The sequence below is a fragment of the Pezoporus wallicus genome, unplaced genomic scaffold (assembly GCF_028554395.1).
Source record: "Pezoporus wallicus isolate ANWC-B61680 ecotype Strahan unplaced genomic scaffold, APGP_CSIRO_Pwel_v1 scaffold_2696, whole genome shotgun sequence".
Classification (NCBI taxonomy): domain Eukaryota; kingdom Metazoa; phylum Chordata; class Aves; order Psittaciformes; family Psittacidae; genus Pezoporus; species Pezoporus wallicus.
In genome coordinates, this window is record NW_026637439.1 from 2,874,227 (window position 1) to 2,888,392 (window position 14,166).

General features: G+C 35.9%; 1 protein-coding gene across 1 annotated transcript in view; it reads right to left on the reverse strand.

Moving 5' to 3' along the window:
- The window catches only part of NLN (neurolysin), a 36,538-nt gene that overhangs the window by 14,369 nt on the left and 8,003 nt on the right, over positions 1–14,166 (reverse strand). The window contains exons 2-5 of the mRNA XM_057405489.1: positions 9,953–10,209; positions 7,348–7,496; positions 2,074–2,181; positions 517–619 (exon numbers count right to left, since the gene is read on the reverse strand). Coding sequence (XP_057261472.1) covers positions 517–619; positions 2,074–2,181; positions 7,348–7,496; positions 9,953–10,209 — 617 coding nt within the window. The remainder of the gene's footprint in view (positions 1–516; positions 620–2,073; positions 2,182–7,347; positions 7,497–9,952; positions 10,210–14,166) is intronic.

Consider the following 14,166-nt stretch of genomic DNA (forward strand, 5'->3'; position numbering starts at 1 on the left):
CAGAAGTTGGAAACAGTTGTGATCAAAAGACCCAGAAAAAATCTCAGGTGTTACTGAAGCACATTTTATGCCACGCCTTTCAGATGATTAATTCCCAAATTCTTTGTCACATGAAATCTCTAGATCGGTTCAAATGACTGATGTAGATAAAATATATTGCAAGACAGGAAAGTTTTTACAATAATTGCAATGAAAACAATTCACGATTACCTGATGGCAAAGAACTGAGAAAAGAAGCAGAGAAAAGTGAAGTTATGAAAAAAAAAAAAAAAGTAGGACAGATATACTAACTTGACAGGAGGCAAACACTTCAAGAAACACAAATCTATGAAAAGACCATAAACACTTGCACAGGGTAATTCTAAACTGACTTTGGGGAAGGATTCAAAAGGAAACAGAGAAGACTGGAAATCAGTCATAATTGCACTTAATCTAACCACCATTCACTGGGCCAAATCCATTACATCAGTAAAACTGGAAGGTTGAAGAAATGGAAAAAGCAAGCATATTACTCACCAAGTTCTTCCTTAGAAAAGACAAGAAATGCATTTTCCTCATTCAAGTTTTTGTTAAAATCTATACACAGCTCACTCATTTTTTTCTTCATTGTCTTTATTTCCTGTATCGGGTATAAACTGAACTTAGTGGAAACACAAAAATAAAACTTGGCAATTACTATCCTCCACATGAATAGTATTTCACTTCTTCCAGCTAGGCTCCTTACCAGCTAATGAAATTGAGCCGTTAACACACTGCAAGTGCGTAGCAAGCCATTACACTCTTTTTCAGTCCTCCATTTTATCTTTCTTTTGGTCCTGAGCAATATAGTTGCCAATGAACTCTGGGTTAGGGCTACAGCTCAGATAAAGTTTCAAATGGATTCTCAACTCAGCGGGGACTGATCACATAAGCACATTCTCTGAACAATATTACATACTAACATTCTTTTATTTTAAAACCTTAAGTTACAATTATAAGTGTAAAAATGTCTACTAAAATAAATGAGAATCAAGGAAGTAAAAATGCATGCAACCTATTGAAAAACACTCTCTTGGAAATGTACGAAAAGAGAATACCCACACATGGCAAGACCATTCCAAAACCTTTCTAAAAATCCTAATATTTACCCATTAGAAACACTTTCTAATAGATCTCCTAGCATGTCTCTGCCTCTTACTGTCACATTCATGTGAACGCAGTAGGTATCTGTAGAATACACACCAAACACAAAAATATGCAGACTACTATTAGTCAGGTTTTTACTTAAATGTAATTCAATGATTGTTTCCTTATAAAATATTTCAACATCCCTTTAGAGGCATCAGTTGCCCTGTAGCAATGCAAATACACATGAAACTGATCCCTGTAACTGAAAGATGTGGATGAAGAATGATTATTTCCTACAAAGCTTAAAGTCTATTCAAGAGCTGCAAACTGAGATTATTACACAACATCACTCAGAATTTAAGAATCATTATGTCAGCATCTCAGATGCTGATAATTTTACTTCAAGATTTTCAGAAGTGATAAGTGCTTTTATATGCTTGAGTAAATCCTCCCTTAATGGAGCGAAAATTATCAGTGTGGCTTATGGCCCTTTTAAGCTACCTTATTTTAGTCAAAATGCTAAAATCTTGGACACATTTTACAATGCTGGTTAATAACTGAAATTAAAACAGTTGTGTCTTGGTAACAATCGGTCATATTTCTGAAGCTTGGACTCACAAATAAAATTTTTTGAAAGTTCTCTTGGCTATCTAATTGACGCATTCTCTGTAATCAGAATATAGAACAAACCTCTTCCAGATAGGCTTCTTTTACTCTGGAAGACCAAGAGATGTAATGCATATCAACTCTATACACTGAATACCATTGGTGCCTACAGATAAATTTTAAAACCTTAAAGTGATTAATGTTTAACGGATGCATCTGGAACTAAGAACAGTTAAGATTAGAGCAGTAATTAAGCAGGTCCAAGATCACAAACATACACTTAGTACAGCTATGAAACCTTAATTTAATCTCTTCAACAATTTGTCACCTTCACTTTATAAACTAATAGTCCATATTTACATTCTGCACTTCTTTAGGAAGATGGAGTCCGTTTCTTTTTCCCACTTGAACTGATTTCTCTAGATACCGCTTTGTTTCAGGCTTTACATTTTGAAGATCGCAGGTTTGCTGAAATGACAGTATAGAATAGTTGAATTTATAACGTGTAAGAAACATACCAAGCATTAGAAGAGTCTGAACAGAGCTGGTCTTTAGAATGCCACCAAAGTAAAAAAGGAATATCCCAGATTTTAATGCAAAGGACTTTCCAAAAACAGTTACCTTGTACAATAGTATTCTTACATTAATGTAGCACATTTTAAAAATATTTTTCTTTTACTATCTCAACATATTTACACATTGTCATAATGGCAAGCCCTTTTAGTTTGCATTACAGTGTGCTTAAACTTTTTCTGTAGAGACAGCTTTCTTATACATACTTGAAGAAAATCAGTGTTGTAAGGTAACACTGTACCTTAAAACCTAGGGGGATTTAAAAAATCCCCAAAAGATTACAGAAGATGGATTGGTCCTGTGACGGTCTTCCTTCAAACTGACTGCAGCATAACTGTTTAATCCAGAACCTTGAATTTTTGTCCAAAACTGAAAAAAATGCTGTACATATTTTAAATTTATCTTGCCTTATCCAGAAGTGAACATTTAAAAAAAGATACTGACTTATAGTCCTTGTCAAAAGACACATTCTATTCAAACTCACCTTCAAATATGAAACTGTTGGAATTAGCTCTGACTTGTCTTAACAACCCTCTCATCAGCTTAACTACGTACAATTAATTCCTGACTAGCATCTCCGAAAAGTAAGGATGTTGAAACATGCAGATTCTATGAAAGTTACACAACTGTGTACAGCTGTTAACTAATGACTGGCCAGCATAAATTATCTCTAAATAACAGAAAAAATGTAAGACAGGAACCTATTTGCATTCCAAGAGAAAACAAATCAGAACAAAAACTCTGACAGAGATATTTTCCCGTCATTTAAAAATAGCCCACACAACAACACATAAACACCAGTGCCCTGCATGTCAGATTAAACAATTAATGGAAATTTGTTTTTAGAACCATGAAGGAGCTCAGAATGGTTTAGCTTTGTTTGCACTTGAAAAGGGTATCAAGTCCCAGTAGCATTATGCTACAGCAGGACTGCCAAGCATTAGTACAATTGTGCCTAAAAGTCTTACACATATATCGATAATCTATCTGCAAGGATTTCTAAGTCCAGTGAAAAACAACTGTAACAATCACTTCACTTGGTGATAAACTTGCTTTTCTAAAGCAATACGCAAGTTGAACTTAGTTTACTGATACTGTCATATGATGAATGATGAATATTTGTTCTTTTTATTATAATTTATTTACCAGTAATGTAAAAAATAATCCATAGATTCATGACAGGATGATCTAACTACTGTAAGTCACCATATATCTGAAGTCAATGATAATTAACAGGTGATTACATTGCATACCTTTCACTATGGCTATGATTTTTTTTCAGCATTCAGCCATTGATATTTTGTTTGTTTTTAAATAAGAGGATGTAAATTGTGGAATTCACTCTTTTGTGAGGAAAGTGAAGAAAATCATGCCCTCTGTGCTTTCCAAGTCAAACCTCACATCTCCATCTTCATTTGTGATAAATGCACAAGGCAAGCAACTCAGGAGTATTTCCCAACACAAAGATAAGAAAAATGCCATTACCCTACTCCCTACAACACTTGGACTTCTTGCTCGGCTTCTGGCAAAGAATACTCCCCAAAATTCTGCAGCTTTATAAAGACATTTATGCTATCAAGCACTACATCTAGGAGTGTCAAAGTTGTGATATTGAGTACAAACATATTTGTAACAAACAGAATTTTCCTGTACTGTTATTTACTGGGCAACCCTAAATTCCAGACTTCTTTTTCCAGACCTAAGACTGTGTGACAGAAAAAGCACAACTTCAAAATGACAGAGGTGAAAAATGCCAATACTGTCACTACATTAACATTTATATTGCGCTAACTGTGATGCAGGCTCAAAAAGAAGAAAGGCTGAGAAAAAAATTGAGTACTCTAGTCTCTACAAAAAGACACTACTTTTATTCCAGTAACAGTTAAGGACAGAGGACTGTGAATAACTTGGTCTTGCTGAGTTACTGAGGCATTATGAGGGATCTCCCAGACCCTCCACTGGGCATATGGAACTGTCATGTTCCTGAAAATCTCCTGGTCCCAAACCGCCAAGATTTTAGGCAGAAGAAGGGAATTCACAAAACACTAAATTTAAGCCCTTAAAGCCAGTGAATAATGGCTCTTTCTAAAGCTAAGAAATAGATTTGTTTGGGGAAAAAGGAGGAGAAAACTAAGTTAGTGTTCATCCTTGATGACTATACATCTCTCCATACACAGAAGAAATATATGTTAAATAGCTTCTAGACTTTATATTAACCTTTACGAAGTTTATCTGCATCATAGACATGCTTATGATAAGGATGATACACATTCAAAAAGACCTTTCAGGTCTTTAAGGATAAGTAAGCGTATACACACTCCCAGACACAGGAACGAAGGGTGCTCTGTGATCACCTCTGAACTTCAGTCTGTTCAGGATGGTCTATGTCGTCCTGTGTTTCTTTGAAGAACAATTTCCACAGCAGAAGCACTCATTTCAAATACACCATACACATGAAATTTTGGAACTTTCCAGAATTTTTAGAGTGGCCATCACTGATGATTTTGTATACCATTTAATACGTGCTTTCAACAATGCCACCTCGTTCCACGAAATCTTCAGGCAGAGTAAGAAACAAAATAGAATATCATGACCAAAAGCTGCAGCAGCTGTTTACATCAGGCTGAGTTTCCTGAGGGTGTGTAGCTGCAGAAGATTGGCAACATTCTTAAGTTTGCCTCTGCTAGCCAACATGTGCAGATGTTAGGAGCAATGAAATGTAAAATCACAGTTTCAGTACTAAATTCACCTCTATTTCAAGTTTTAGACCCCAAAATAAAAGTTTTCTAAAAAGCATATTCAACAATACACATTTATGCAGGACTTATTTTCCCCAATGTGTGAGGAAAAGAAACTGGATTACTTTAAGCTGTTTGGTTTTGTTGATTTTTTTTTTTAATTAAATACAAACCCATCACATATCCTCCATTATCAACAGTTCTTAAATAAAGCAGAATTTAGAAAGAATATCAAACCGTTGTTAACTTAGGAAAGTTTCGACTTTTTTAAAGGAAGGAAAAACATTCAGGATGTCACTGAAATCAAGCAGATCCACTAATATTTTAGCAGACTGACTGTATTATGAATAATATGGGAGTGTGAGGGCTCTTGTTCTCCTTGATGCATCTTAGCGCACCCCTGTGCAGGATGATGAAACTGAGTTCATATACCTGAACTATTAAATCCTCAGTAAGGCCATGAAAAAACTGATTCAATCAAAATGATTTACTGGCTCATTTAAACTGATAAAATGATTTAAGGAAACCCTTTCTGTTTGCGGAAGTCCTTTTATAAATGTAGTCCTGAAACCTGACTTTTCAACTAAGTGTTTTTAACAGAAGAAGGTATTAGAAATTTAGCAAAAAATAATAAGAAATTTGTGATTTGGAAACAGCAACACTTGACCAATCTGATCCTATTGGCAATTTCACATACGTTCTATGACAAAAACTGCTACTACTTTCAGAGTTGTTATGAAGTTGATATATGCTCAGAGGCTGCACCTCTGGAAAACTAATACTAACTCATGCTTGCATGCTGCAGTTAAGCCAAGGAAAATCTCTAAAAAAATTAAATGGAGATTTAAGCAAGAATTGTAACTGTTATAAAAGCCAAGTATTGCTGCAAAGGAAAATGAAGTAGAAAAGCACCAAATGAAACAGATTAAAAACAATTCATAAGAAATAGGAGGGAATTACAGCAATCAGTTTTCAGCAGCTACTATCAGAAATTTCTGTAAATTAGAAATACACAGATGAATAGATACTGCAAATTAATCCTAAATGTACCTAAATGGAGGGTGTGGAAAATCACAGCAAATAATAACTATGTAGCAAACCATTTAATTGATAGCAAGAGCAGGGGAAAAAAAAAAAAAAATCAACATAAGGCACTATCTGCCAACACACAACAGAAGGTCCTTAAAATGGAGCTATTAAATACCTCCACATCACATAAACAAAAATACCCAGCTAGAGGATAACACTTGATAATATGCCTAGAAAACACACCAACAGTAAAGAATGTTATTGAAAGGTGCTTTATTAGGTGCTGCAAATATTATCCTGGTTCCCAGTCAACACTGCAAAAAAGAACAAAATGATTGCAAGAAATATGGCTCCAGTATATTATCAGCATCACAAGAAGGTTAAAAATCAGTGCGGTTGAAAGGGAAGATTCACATCTGAGGCAAGGACAATTTTTTCAATTAGCTTCCTTGCATTATGTTTAAATTAGACTTTTAGAAAATTATTACTGTCATTAGATGCATTTAAACAAAACCGAATGTTCTTCCTGTTCGAGCTACAGATTAATTAGAAGGGAAACTGAAAAAGAAACATGAAAGAGATAGAAACTAGCCCAACAGTAAATGTAACTTTTGACTTAGTTTTGAGGTTTAAGCAACATATGAGGAGGAGTATGCAATGCCTATAATTAGCAGATCAAAAGAAGAAATTTCAGAGGTCATTTCTAGTTATACATTCTCATTAACTTCCATAACTTAAAACTCAACTTTAAAATTCTCAACAATCTCAATAAAGCAGAATTTTGGACACAAATTCAAAAGCAGTATAAAGCATTAAATACAATAAATACATTGCTAAATACTAAATAAGCACTAAATATATTGCTACATTGCCTGTTTTCTTTCCTCCCCTCCCTTAGTGATGCTCTTTTCAAATGGGTCAGGAAGCTCCGCCAGCAGAAAAAAATCTATTTTACTTTTCCTGATGGGTTTCTTGTACCAGCTCATTAGAATATTAGACAAAAGTCAAAGCTATCACAATGGAGAGAGAGGGAGATACACACACCTAGACTATGAGAGGCAAAGCGTGGGAGCACCAGGTTACTCTGGCTTAAGTTTTTGTGGAACCATGGCCTTTTTGTATAGTTGCATCCCACTGGAAAGATTAGCTGGTACAGACACAGGGGAAACACACAGTAGTGGGTTTGAAAGCGCTTGAAAAACACTGTGGTTACTCAATTCTTTAAAGAAAAGCTTTTCACTGCCAGAATTTTATCTACATTTTCACATTTTATGCAGATATCATTGCGATTTACCTGCAAATAAACAATCTTCTGAAACACATCTTCTCTCATGCTCATCTCCACATCAAAATTGGAAAGCTTTTTGTCAGCTTCTGTACTTGCTAAGCGTACCTCTTTGTCAGGTGAGACATGCTGGGGAAAATCCAACATGCTTCTTTCCACTGTTTAAATAAAAGACAATGAACACTTACACAGAAGGCTAGAAACACTTTAAGGATCAGTTAAGGATAAGGAAATTCCCCCCTTCTGACATTTATAAAAGATCTAAGAAAACAGGAACCCAAAGCAACCTGACATCTCAGGTCAGGCTTGAAATAAATAAAGTGATTACAGATAATGTAAAAATGAATAAGAGAAAGACAAAACTGCAAACCATTATAACAAACATTTTTCAGGAACTATCTATTACCCAAACCTAATTACCTCATCTTATTTCTTCTACAAAGACAACTGAAAGGTGTAAAAATATGTGATTTTTGAAAGATGAACTATTTCCAAGGGAAGACCGATGTTGTTTCATAGCTGGCACTATGCATAGTTAGCATTTCAAGTGAAAAGCTCTGAGTGTTTCAAACAGGCTCATCTACCTTGAAGTTATTTTTACAGTCTTAAGACAACAGCGTCAATTTCCCATCTTCTGTGTCTAGTGAGAAACAATAAGGCAAACACAGAAGATGTTGGCTATGTATTCTGCACTCCTACAATAATACTAGCTTTTCAGAATACACTTTTGTGTATTACATTGTGTAAAATACAGTTGAAATAAATCCTTGCTTATTAAAGGAATACAGCACCTTATAAAGACATTAAATAGAAACTCCTAAAATAGAAATGAATTGTCACGACCAGCTGTATTGACTTAATTCAAAACCAATTATAATTTCACCTCCCCAAAACATATTTTAAAGTAACAACATTTTAGGATAATATAAAGCTTTGTAATTTTATGTAATCTAAAGTTGTTTTATCAAACCCCGAGATACTCTTAACTCTTCAGAAACCTCTGGAATGCAAGCATGGGCATACGGTTCTTCTTCAAGGAAAACCCCTCCTCCACTCCTGTCATCATGCCAAGATGTTTCAAAATGAGTTTTGGCAGCTTCCAAGTGAAATATATGTCCTGTTGTCATCTGTGTCTTTTCAGATGGTTAATTCCAGTTACTGGGGTAGGTCTTTCATGCACATGTGAAAGGGACAAACAGGCCTTAAAAATCCAAGGTTCTAATGGAAGTATTGCTACAGTAATACATCCTTACCGTATGCCGTGGTATTTCACAGGTAAACCATGCTAATTTCACATACAGCTTTGAAGGTTAGCAGTAAAAGCTTAAATATGGTCCACTACAGCAATAGCATGTAAAGAAAAAAGAAATAAATCCTGGAAGATGCAAGTCTTGGTCACTGTGTTGAGAAGCTGATGGCCACTGTTTCTGAATCAAACATTGATTTTCTAATTTAATTTAAACGAGAGAGTTTTATACTGTGGGGAAAAGGCTTACAATAATTACACCAAATACGTTGGTACAATTAAAACTGAATCTGACAGGAAGCTGTTCAGATGAAGACTACTCAGTCTTTCTGCCAGCATCAATCCCACTCAATTCACTGGATGTGGCTAAACTGTAATTTTAAGTAATGTGAAAGCTAGACTAATATTACAGTACAATCATTTGAGCTGGAGACTGCTCTTTTTCGCTAGGTGAAGATTTTGCTCCAAGCTAAGGTGACTGGTTTTAGCACTTCCCTTGCTACTGCAGATTGTTTTAGAGGATTTAAGTGACCTTGTCATTTTATTACACTGACTATTTTTTGAGAGTCATGCAGCTACCATCCGATTGGTTTTTCAAAACAAAGACATCCAAGAGACATTTTCATGCTCCCATCTTCTCTGACTGACAAATTAACTAAATGATCCATGTTTGACCATTAAACTCCATCCATGTATTGGCATGTCTTCATAATCCATTCAGAACTGCCTAGAGGTGACTGCATGACCAGCACCTCTTCATGGATTCTTCAAGGCCTTGCAGGCTATAACATAAAAGTGAGCAAGTAGAGCAGTCTTCTTTCAAAAAAGCATTCAAAAGTGCCCCTGTTTTTATCACATTTTCTCCACTAGGAGCTTTCAATCATTTCATTTGACTTGCTTGCCTCAGATTCTGCAGTGTCTGCATAAAGCACTGCTGATCATATTTGTATGTACACTTGCATACTACAGACACTGTAATCTACACTGCTACACACTGTCCCCAAGCAGATGTACACAGCTGGAAAAGCAAATGTAACCATATGGAGCTTCACATGCAAAAAGAAAAGAGGTGACCATCACCAGCTGACTGCTGAACAGTTCCCTAGTTGTGTCAAAGAGAACAACAGCACAGTTTTGCTAATGCTTATTTCTGTCTCTAGAATAAGGCAGCAGGATTCTTTTAGCTGATCATGTTTACATATTCAGAGATACTGAAAAGTAATTGTGACCAGAGGACCCTTGAGAGGCCTCTACGCATTCTACACTAGAACAGCACAGATCAGAATGGTAAGTAACAACTATCTTTTCTCAATGTTTATGTGCAGACAGAATGACCTATGGAAAGAATCACAGAAAATATACACTAACCTGCATATTCCACTTCTATATCTGCCAAGGCCCGTACAGTATTTTCATGTGTTACTTCTTCTATGTCAAGCATCCCGACACTGTCATATACATGTTTTGCCTTCTTGATTAGTTCTTCTGTTCTCGTTCTAATTTGGTCTGGTGACAGGTCCCATCTCAGAAGGTTTCGGCCTGATGCTATGTACGAAGAAGCCTTGAGCTGGCTAGTAATTTCTGCTCCTAATGTCATTCTCAACACAAGCTGTGGCCCAATGGACCTGAAAGTACAAAAATGATCTTTGCAGAGCAGGATTCTAGTTCAAGAGGAGGCTTACAGCAAACATTAAAAAATAGAAAACAGACCTTTAATAATTACAGAATATTTTTAGAAGCAAGAATAAAGTCCTTTCTAGAGCCATAACTTGTCCAGCAGGATCATACACAGCTGTTACCCTTAACAATTATGTCTAATTTTAAATAAATCAGAGGTCTGTCTTCTACCTTTTCCATCTATAGGATGACTAAGTGCAGACAGGGATAAAAACCTTGGTATTGGCAAAACCAGACAGATTAAATTATTATTCAATCTTTTAAGAAAAACACAGTAACAGTTACTGAAACTCTACAGAAATAGACAGTATTTGCATTTATGAAATAAGGAATAAAACCCACATAGTCTTTGTAGATTCATTACAACAAATAATTTTACATTTATACAGGATGTCTGCCACATAACCAGCCATGGGAGGAAAACTTCTAGTTATCACTCACTTAAAAATTTATTCCTTTAATTGTTGTGGATTTTAAACATACAGCTTCATTCTATTGTCAGAAGAGCTACATAAATTTACTGTAATTTATGTACTACTAATCCTGATTATAGAAATTAAGCGTATTTCAGCTTTAGCTAAGAAGAAAAGTTTATATATGTAGCTGATCTTACTGTGCTGAGCAATGAATGGCTATTTTTTCACTAATATTGTTAGAAATATTTTCAAAAAAAACCTCAAATTTGGGGCAACAAATCCAAATACAAGCTATGAAGACACTGGCTGCAGAAATACAGGCATCTATTTCCACCCCAACAAACCAATATTTGACTTGGTTGCATAACGGAGAGGGATCAAGACTCGGGCAACTGAATGAAGCAGGCTAATAGAAACCCACACAGAGACAGCTTGCTACTGAAAGGGATGTTTGCTTAACACTATTTTTAAATTAAATACCTTTTTCTCTTAAATGTCTTTTTTTCTTAACACTAGTCACTGTACCTGTATTAATTTTATTGCAAAACCAGTCTGGTATGTGCATAAGTGCTCAGATAGGCTTTGGCATACAATGCAGAGAGCATGCATAAAAGGATAGGCAATTTCAGCCTGAAGGAAAAACATAGCAGAAGAATGAAATGCCAACAATCAAAAAGAGCCAATTGCTCTTCTGTTTGAAGGCAAGACTTTTTGTTAAAAGTCTCACTCATCTGTAAGAGGCATTCTCTAGAAATAGCGTAGACAAATTTATTTTTTTGCAAGACAAAAATGAAAGACAACATTTCTATTTAATCTTTGTGTTGAGGTTTTTTTCCTTCTTACCAGTTTCTTCAAATCCTCTCACACCAGTGTAGGCAAGATATTTACTTTTCTGTGGGCATAGAAACATCAATGTCCAGCATGCTGATGATTCAACTTTGAAAACGAGCCTGAATAAAGAATATTCCTTCCACCTCTGTTCTATCTCTCTGATACCAACTCAGTTACTACGTTAATGCCTCAGTAGCTTCTTCACTGGACTTTTGAAACTTTGAATGGCAGTTAGAAGTTTATGATAAATGAAGCTGCTTTCATGAGAGCAAAAGGTTAAGTATTAGCATTCTCAGAATGCGGTGGTTTGCCATCCCCCCAAACCACTGACTTCTACCCTGAATCTACAAGTCCACAAAAGAACAGTCCTTCATTAAGTCACAGACAGTTTCCCTCTGGGCTGCCCTATGTCTAGTTTTTCACACACTGCTAGTGCAGGTCTGGTACAACCTTGTGGGAGCTGAAGGCCAACCTTCTCAAAACTAGGTTCAAGGCTCTAAACTCTAACACCACCCCACTCACCGCTTCTCAAGAACATTAGAAAGAATATGAAACGTGCCACATTATGGTCAAAATAAAAGTCAAATAGAATCAAAGGAAAACAACAGCCTGAACAACATAAGAGCTGACAACTATGCGAAAGTGCATGATACGTAACAAACACTCTCTCTTAAAGAAGTTACAGCTTTCTGTCATTCATAACCTTCACACAGACATGTAGAAAACATAGTTCTGTCACTGACCAACTTTATCAGAAACAAAGACTAAAACAGTCGCAACACCAATAGATGATACTAATTTCAGCCTGTGTAATAAGTTTAATTAATAATTGAAATTGGACTGATTTAATGAACTTGAATGAGGGCCCCTGATTACTGCAGAGCACTAATTTTAAACACAAAAGAAAAGACGCCACCTGATTTTCTTAGTAGGTTGGCTTGCTGCACTGAGCGATACACAAACAGATTTGACAGCTACATAAATGATTGCCATAAATCCAGCAAGTGGTTGTCTAGCTGTTAGAGACAGGAAAACACAGAACTGCCTGGTTTTGAAATTCTGATGCCTTGTTTCCTCCTGCTGACAGAAGGAAGCATTCGTTTATGTAGATTAACAAAGGCAGTACAAACTCAGAAAGACCTGTAAGTCTTTCTAACTGACCAATAAAGGTGGGCCTTCAAAAACTGTATCGCAAATTACACATGAAAACAATGACTACATGCATCTCTTCAAATAACCATTTACAGACATGCGCTGTTACCATGCTATCAATCAATTACATTGTGCTTAGGACCAATGTAGCTGCCAAAAGATTAATAAAAAATAATGTGCAAGTAAAAATACATACACAGGTGAAATCTTGGGCATTTCTTTCATGGCTTAGCATTTCATACTCTTTGTCTACATAAAACTATAAATAAATAAATTCCCCAATTCCATGTATCATACTGCAATAAAATTAGTAATTTACTAACTTCATCTTATTTGTTCAAGAAAAAAACAAAACAAAGAAACAATGCCAAAATTAAAGATCTAATAGACTACAAAGGAAAAAGAGTATAACTAAAATATTGTGACTACTTCAAAAATGCTCTGCAACTACACTTGCCATGTTATTAGAGAGAAAATATTACAGTAAATTTTATCACTGACAGAGACTTTAACTTCCAAGATATTAACTGGAAAATAAATTCTATTAATAATGATAGGAACCAGTTGCAACAGCAAACAGCTTTCTTCAAACAGCAACTGTATCAGCAAGAGGCAATTATTTTGCTTTTGGTAAATGGCAGCAACCATTGCTTGGTTCTGAGCCAATCAGAAGTTGCTTCAGTTTAAATCAGACAGAAGGATTAGCAAATGTAGGTGTGTAAATAAACTTACATGTATGCTGCAACTATACAATCTGACCACGGGCAAGCTGTTGCTAATGCCTGAAATTACTAGTTCTAACTATATTAGATACTACACTCAATTTCCTGCAGTGCAGTGTAGAACAGTAGGTGTATCTAAACAATCCTGGGTTAAGGATAAGGCTCATGTCCAGAATCAGGATCACCTTAAGACATTCTTCTTTCCCTTCCACCCTCTGCTGCTCGTTTCTGTCCCTGTACACCACACCATCGATGACAGCAGCAAAAGAATCAGGGCAGCACACAGATGAAAAACAAAGCAGACCAAAAAAATGCAGGCGGTACATCTTTTTTTTTTCAGCTAATCTGTTCCATCATCTATTTTATGTGTAACTTCAAAACAGTCGCGATGGCATAAATGATCAAAAAAGTCAATAGCCACTTAAGCCTGCACTACTGCTAGAAACACATATGAAATGCATGGATTAGCAATAAAAGTCTCAAGATGATTACTGTCATTAGGCATACCATTGAAATGCCCCAGAGTGGAAAGAACAATTGATGCTTAAGAGGAAATACTGACATAAGAACAAATTCATAGAATCATAGAATCGTTAAGATTGGAAAGGACCTTTAGATCATCGAGTTCCAACCCCCCTGCCATGGGCAGGGACATCTCACACTAAACCATATCACCCAAGGCCTCGTCCAACCTGGCCTTGAACACTGCCAGGGATGGAGCATTCACAACCTCCCTGGGCAACCTATTCCAGTGCCTCACCACCTTAACAGGAAAGAATTTCCT